Consider the following 8,187-nt stretch of genomic DNA (forward strand, 5'->3'; position numbering starts at 1 on the left):
CATACTCCTATGATGGTTGATCCAGATCATTTGACCTTTTCCAAGCTTCGTCTAGTTTGAGCTTCTGATTGCATGCATATTGAATTTTCTAAGCACATTTCTAATAGTATCAAACACCCAATACAAGCAAAGAGTATAGACTAAAGAAGAAAAAATAAACAAAAAGAAAGTTTTTCTTTACAGTAGAAGTTGAAGAGTAACTGAGGTACTGGCAAGATCTGGATTGAAGAAATAAAAAAGGACTGGTCGAAAATTTGATTCATTATTCGTGATAAAAATATATAATAAGTTTATTGTATTTTCTACTAAATTTGTATTTCCATATGAGCGATAATTAAAAATGAATTCAAAATGTTTTGTTCCTTTACCCTATCTGCTAATCTTTTCAGTCATGGCATTGCACCATCAAAAAACAAAAAAGATTCTCAAATAGTTGCGTACATGTACATTTAATACCAAATAATTATATTTAAATAATAATGGTTTACTAAAAATGCCAATTATTAATACCAAAGTGGCAGACAAATTTGAACCTTTCAAATAAGTTTTCCACTATCTTTTTAACCAAACATAAGGTGTCATCTCAAAAATACATAGGTTTTCATGCTTTTTAAGTATGTTGTATTTATTGATTATTTAGAATTAAGTAAGAAATCCCTAATTGAACCCTGACATTTTTCATTTATTGATGACCAATATAAAAAACATTAAATCAATTAGATTAATTTTATCTTTTAAAAAATTAAATAATTTAAGCTACATCATTAATATTTTAAAATTCACCTAATTTGATCTTAGAAAAGCAAAAAAGTGTTAAATATTTAAGGGGGGAGTGAGAAATTAATATTCTACTCATAATATTAACTTTAGCTTACTTTCTCTCTGAAATCATTCCATTATCTATATTTGTATATTTTTTTTCATTTTTAACTACACCATACAGTATCTTTGAAAGTTTAGTAGCAAATAGTAAGTAGCCTTATACTTTTCAGCGTTTTCCGACGGTTCTTCCGCCGTTGCTCCGCCGTCAACCTCCCTCTGAAATAATCCCAATTATTTAATTTTCAACTTCTTTTTTGCAAAATTTAACCTTTTTTTTTTACTTTACAGATTTGGCCTAGTGGGTCTATAAGACTTTGGTCAAGATTCAAGATCTGGAGCAAATTTAGGGATCAAGAACTGGTTTTTTCTGATCTGGGTCTGCTTTGTTTCTAGTCTTTGTAAGTAAAGTTTGAATCTTGACTTTTTTGTCCTTGACTTTTTTAGATCTTGTATACAACATTTCAGCTAAAAGTACGATTCTTTCTGATCTTTTTATTTGTATTTAGCTTAGATCTTATTGCTATATGGATAATTATACTGGACATCTTAGTGATTTGGATTTTTATGACTAATAAAGATTGGATTTTTAGTTAGATTTGAATAACTGCTGAAAGTTGTTGACTTGGATTTGAGCATATTCCAGGATTCAGTGTCCTTGATTTTGCTAAGTTAATTAGTTACTTTAGCTCTCTTTTATTTTGTTTAAAGAGATTTTTGTGTATGTAGAAAATGTAGAAAAGATCTAGTGTTAGAGAATAGTTAATATGAGTATTGGAATGAAACTTGTTCAAATGGAGTGGAATGATATTAAGAATTTATGCTGGGACTCGATATAATTTGAATTGAGTTGTTGTTGTTGTATTGTCCCGTAGATACATCCGATAAAATTGTGAAGATAGATATTTTGTTGTATCGAGTAAGTATTAATTGTGAAGATAGATATTTTGTTGTATCGAGTAAGTATGTTGGGTAAGTAGATTTAAATCTAAATTGATAGACTTTTTGAGTGTTGATAAGCTGTAATCTCTTGATTTTGTGAATTCTATTTAAATAGTTGATTTTTAAGGTCGTCTAATTTGAGTTACTTCTCATCTTGGACCATTAATGATTTGAGACTTGGAGACTGTTGACAGGTCAGTAGAGCACATAAAGCTAGAAATGCTAATTTTTAAATTATGGCAATTCTTGTTTAATTGCAGGCGCATAAGAATGTTTCAACTGTAACTATCTGTAAGATTTCTATAGCTATCTTGGTGGAAATTGGGTTAAAATTCTGGATTTTGAGATGGAGCCGAATATAGAGGAAGCATTACAAGCTAAAGCGAATGCTGAAAGGAAATTTGCAGAGAGAGACTTTGTGGGTGCAAAGAATTATGCTTTAAAAGCTCAGATGTTGTGTCCTCAGTTAGAGGGCATATCACAAATGGTAGCAACATTTGGTGTTCACAGTGCTGCAGAGATGAAGGTTAATGGAGAATTTGATTTCTACACAATACTGGGTATGGATCCATCTGCAAACAGGGCTAAGCTGAAGAAACAATATAAAAGGATGGCTGTGTTACTCCATCCTGATAAGAACAGAAGTATAGGAGCTGATGGTGCATTTAGGCTTGTCTCTGAAGCATGGACTGTGTTGTCTGATCGTGCTAAAAGAAGCTCTTATGATCAGAGGAGAAGTTTATTTACTCTGCATACTTCTGGTGTTGGCAACTATGGTAATTACTCCAACTCTTCAGCTTCTCAAAGCAGGCTCGATACATTTTGGACTGTTTGTACCTCTTGTCAGGTTCAGTATGAATATCTTAGGAAATATGTGAACAAAAGACTGTCTTGTAAGAACTGTCGTGGGGTTTTCATAGCTGTTGAAACTGGATTGGCCCCAGTAAATGGTTCATATGCTTTTAGCCCTTGGCCTTATGCGCCTGAGAATGGATATAAATCTCATGGTCGTGGGGTTACATATGTCCCAACATCGCCTCCTTATTCTGCAAATAATGGGTTAGCAGGACATCATTCTAAACACGGTTCGGAGCATATTTCTAATTTATCCTTTCAGTGGAGCTCCTTCCCTGGAACTTCTGCTGGAGTTCTTGATCCGAATGGGTCATCCACTGCCTTCAGTTTAACCCAACAGGCAAGTATGAAAGCCTCTGGAAGAAAAGCCAATGGGAAGCAAGAACTAATAAAGATGGTGACTGGTGTGGTTGCAAATGGGTCGGTGAGTAGTGATCAACTGCCCCGCAGGCCTGGTAGACCTCCTAAGAAGAGGAAAATTGATGTGGAGAGTACAAGTAGTTATGTGAATGGTGAAGTGGCTCCAAAAGCTTCTGCAGAAGTCATAATGGCAGATGGAAACGGGAATGAGAATTTGAAAAGAAATGTTAAGCTTCCTGCGCCTGATGTTTCGATCAGAAGATGGTCCGCAGCTCCTGCATTTGATGCTAGACGGTTATTAATCGACAAGGCAAGAACAGATATCCGCAAGAAACTGGAAGAGATCAGGTTGACTTCCGAAGCTGCTGCTGCAGAGGCCGAGAAAGAGGGAAAGGCACATGCACAATTTGGTGAATCCAGTGAAAGACCTAAAATAGCAGGTTTGGGTGTTGCTGCTCATCAATCAGATATGAGGAAAAGTGGGTCCATGATTATGACAGTCCCAGACTCTGACTTCCATGATTTTGACAAGGATAGATCAGAGGACTGCTTCAAGCCAAAGCAGATATGGGCTTTATATGACGAGGAAGATGGTATGCCTCGCTTGTATTGTCTGATCCGCCAAGTTATCTCTGTGCAGCCATTCAAGATTCATATCAGCTACTTAAGTTCAAAAACAGATACTGAATTTGGGCTTGTCAATTGGTTGGATTCTGGTTTTACCAAGTCATGTGGAAAGTTTAGGGCATTTAACTCTGAAATTGTTGAGCAAGTCAACATATTTTCTCATCTTCTAAGTAGGGAGAAGGCTGGAAGAGGAGGGTGTGTCCAAATCTATCCAAAAAGTGGAGACATTTGGGCCATATATCGAAATTGGTCGACCAATTGGAACAGGAGAACCCCAGATGAAGTAAGGCACCAGTATGAAATGGTGGAGGTCCTTGGTGATTATTCTGAAGATTTTGGTGTTTGTGTTGCTCCTTTGGTTAAGTTAGATGGATTCAAGACAGTATACCAAAGAAACACGAACAAGGATGCCATCCGAAAGATTCCAAGAAGAGAGATGCTGCGGTTTTCACATCAGGTGCCATCTCGTTTACTGAAAGGAGAAACAATGAACTTGCCGGAGGGATGCTGGGAGCTTGACCCTGCTGCAACTCCAGATGATTTGCTTCAAGGAGTAAGTGACGTACAGGAGGAAAGACCTATTCAGGCTGAAAGGAGAATGTTGGTTGAAGAAAATCTTAGACAACTAGAACACTCTGCTGTTTCCGACATGTTCGATGGGGCTACCACACCTGGCTCGCAGATTCAAGAAAACTCAAATGAACAGAAAACCCTGTTTAGACCTTCCACTGAGCTTCCTCAATCTGTAAGGCAAATTCATACCTATGAGGAACCGAGCAAAGTGGACAATCTCAACGCTACACCAGGTGAGCATCTCCGGGCTGTGATGAATGAATAAGTTAAGGTAAAGGCGAAGCAAAATAGTAGGAAATTTGATTCAGAGGTCCTTTTTTCATAATCACTCTAACAGTGTAATGAGGATTCAAGATTGTATAGATTTATACACAGCGAAGGATGATTCTCAAAACATTAGATAGCTGGCAGGATCCAAAGTGATCTGTAACACTTGTACTCATTGTTTTAGGTTGCTATAGGTTAATGAGCGACTTTGTACTGATAATTCTGATTCATATCCTTTACAGAAGTTTTCTGATTCATATCCTTTACAGAATTTCTCTTTGTTTGTCAAGAACTATAGTGGAGATTTCTTCATGCATTTGCTTTATATGCCATCTTCATAACTGCAGTTCAGTCAGGTACCTGTAACTTTCTTGAATATCAAGTTGCTGAAGGTTAATCAATTTTATCAGCAAAAGGTCACATTCTGTATTCCTTGTCTTTGAAGTATAATACATGACTGATTTGACTTTGATCATCGGGGCACACGAGGTTATTTGCTAAAACCTTTAATGAAAAAATGAAAGGTTTAGAATTCTTTTAACCGAACCAAACTACTGAATTGAGTAAAATCCACTTTACCCCCTTAGCCTTCAAGGATTGGGAAACAATACCTCTTTTACTTTTTAAATGGGAAAAGCAACTCCCTTGTACAATATTTTCCGATTTAACTTCTTTTTAATAAAGATCTTTTCTTTCTGGAATATGAAAATAGATATAAGCTGCTCATATGTTTGCATAAACATAAGCATTCAAATACGATGCCAACTGATTCCATGTAACCACGGCATTTCTTACATTACCCATTTACTCTCAACTCCTATAGTCCTATTTACCCAAGGCACTCCACTCTGAACGGTAGTAATTTCCAAAAAAAAAAGGGAAAGGCAGAGTAAAGGGAGAAAGGAAAGAAGAAAAGAAAGCACAATCACTAGCAAAATGCTATAGAAACCCCTTAGAGAAAAAACCGATAAGCACGCAAGTCAATGACCAACAAAATACAATTGATTTTCCAATTTTTAATGTCCTTCAACAACCCCCCCCCCCCCCCCCCCCCGCACACACACACAACCCAGCTGAAAGCTATGTTATCAGCGTTACCACAAGTATGGAAAAAAACTATATTTGTTTTCATTGAATCAATAAAGTATTTTCTAAAATCAAAGTCCGCGCTCAGATTTCGTAGTTGAGGTGTTTAGCATTTTTTCGGAATTCGATTTGCAAATGTTGAAGGGGAGGGGGCATCGATGCACTTGTAGAACAACCCAAATTAGGTGGTTTAATCGGGGGTGTCAATAGTTCGGTTTGACTGGTTTATTTTATAAATTTTGTACCATATAAATTTTTCGATTATTTTATTTTGTATAATCAAAATTAGTCTTTTCGAAATTGTTTCGATCATCTCGATTTTTCTTTGATATCGGTACGATTTGGTTAAATTTCGGTATATTTTTTAAAATGCCATTAAGAGTAGTAAGTAAAAGTTAGACATGATAAAAAGCATAATTGCATAGGAGTTTGACAAAAGATATCTTTACTGTATAAAAGGTAATAATCAAGGAAACATGAAAAACGATCATAATAGAGATTCACCATATCTACGATAGTGTAAAACAAAAGAGAAATATAAATTATACGAGTAAAAATATATTAATTAAGTTGGGACCCAAGAACAGGGTCTACTAGAAGATTAAAAAATACCCAACAAGCGAGATCAAAATCATACGAGAGGAAAAATATCAAATTCCTTATGGCTTGCTACTCAATATCATTTGAATACCTTGTGGCTTACTATTCAAGATGCTGAAATTAATTTAGCTTTAATAGGAGTAACAAAATACATTTTAGAGTTGAGACTTTGGGTGTTAATTACCTGTTAGTTTTTAGCCGTTTCCATCACCCCAAGCCTCAAGGCAAAACAAATTAATGCTTTGTTATCTTAGACTTAATATATAAATATATTTGTATATACAAATTTATTCGTTACGTTTAGGTATTTTATCAATTTACTTTTATAAAATTTAAAATCTATCTAATTATTCGGTACAATTATTGATTTATATAAAAAGCTATGATTTTATTAAAAGAAACATAATAATCGATTCGGTATGATTCAATTTGGTCAATTTGATTTTTAAAGATCTATTAATACCCTAGATAACATAACATATATAATAGCGATGGTTCTAGCTCTTTTTACTGAACGCCTGAAGTATTTTTCAACTAAAGACTTTTGCCATAGGAATTGTCAAAAATGGAAACCTTGTTGGACAAATACTCGACTTAACCTCATTCAATGAGTGTAACAATAGCTTAATTATAATGATTCGTTTAAATTTTGCCGCTGATAAAGCTCAATAGCTACAAATGCCTCATTCGACCATTTGGAATTGAGGCCCAGTTGATTGATATTGGTTATAGTGTTCTTGAAATCAATCTTGGTTATGTGAAATCATTTTGGCAAATTTAGATTCAAAATATCCAAGCGTGGGGATTGAGTCAATGTAAAACTGCATTGTTCATTTTCGTCTATCTAATCACTATGTGAAACTGTATATATGACGACCCTATTGGGTTGTTTTGAGTACTAGCCTTTATTTTCGTGTATCGAGACCTCTATTAGCTTCATTTAGTGTTGCGTGTGCAGTTCGCGTCTTTTTCCAGAAAGATTTTACGTGAAAATTTTAAAAAAACATGATTTTTTGCTTTAAAAATAATTTGAGTCGACTACTGTCAACATTGTGTAAACGATCCCGAATCGGTATTTTGACGATCGGTATTGTGCCTTGTCATAGCTTTGCCATTACCTCGTCGAGGTTAGGGTCGACACTTATGGAGTACATTGGATCGGTTGTACTTATGCTATACTTCTACACTTCTTGTGCAGATACTGGTATTGGTCCCAATTGTGTTTAGAGGTGCATCTGCTCGGATCATATTTGTTTTGGAGACTTGAGGCAGAGCTGCTGGCGTTCGCAGACCTTGAAGTTCTCTTCTATTTCCTATCTTTACTATTTATCTCATTCGAACAGTTGTATTTATTTCTAACTATACTTATAGACTTCTACTTGCTCATGTACTGGTGACACCAGACTTCTGGGATTGAGTTAAACCGTATTATGTTATGGGGTTTATTTCATGTATTTCAACTTTAATCATCGTCAATAATTATATTGTTATTATTCTGTTTTGAACTGTTTAATTATTAAATTGGTTAACTAATGTTGGCTTGCCTAGCAAGTAGACATTATACGTCATCATGGTCCCGAGGGTGAGATTCCGGACCGTGACAGTATGATAGAGCGATAAGTGTCACGACCCAAAATTTAACTAGTCGTGATGGCACCTAACCCAACCCGTTAGGTAAGCCGATTACTAACTATCCGATTTCAATAATAATTATTAAAGCAATTTAAGTGAATAAAGATTTAAATCGTGTACAATCCCCAAGAACTGGTAGTACAAATCATGAGCTTCTAAGAATAGAGTATACAAAGCGGAAATGAAATAAAAACATAGTCTGTTTGAATAATACATAAACAGAGCTTTTATAAATCTAAGGCTACCCTGAACAAAAGGCAGTTACAACAGGAACGCAGGTACATCTTCAAGTCCCGCAACCATCGAGCACAGCAACAACAACATCCAACATCTGCACGCAATGTGCAGAAGTGTAGTATCAGTACAACCGACCCATGTACTGAGTAAGTAACTAACCTAGCCGTAGGTTGAAAGTAGTGACGAGCT

At 35.5% G+C, this 8,187-nt stretch overlaps 1 protein-coding gene across 2 annotated transcripts; it reads left to right on the forward strand.

Annotated features, from left to right (window-relative positions):
• The first annotated feature begins 850 nt into the window (after positions 1-850).
• Positions 851-4,714, forward strand: LOC107829380 (uncharacterized). 2 transcript variants are annotated; one of them, XM_016656848.2, is made up of 3 exons: positions 851-969; positions 1,111-1,220; positions 2,022-4,714. In XM_016656848.2, the coding sequence occupies exon 3, from the start codon at positions 2,108-2,110 to the stop codon at positions 4,439-4,441; it is 2,334 nt and encodes a 777-aa protein (XP_016512334.1). In that variant the 5' UTR covers positions 851-969; positions 1,111-1,220; positions 2,022-2,107; the 3' UTR covers positions 4,442-4,714. The 2 variants fall into 2 exon arrangements, with proteins under 2 accessions (XP_016512334.1, XP_016512335.1); XM_016656849.2 differs by lacking the exon at positions 851-969 and having other exon boundaries at positions 1,095-1,220.
• The last annotated feature ends 3,473 nt before the right edge of the window (positions 4,715-8,187 follow it).

Source organism: Nicotiana tabacum, chromosome 13 (assembly GCF_000715075.1).
Source record: "Nicotiana tabacum cultivar K326 chromosome 13, ASM71507v2, whole genome shotgun sequence".
NCBI classification, from domain to species: Eukaryota; Viridiplantae; Streptophyta; class Magnoliopsida; order Solanales; family Solanaceae; genus Nicotiana; species Nicotiana tabacum.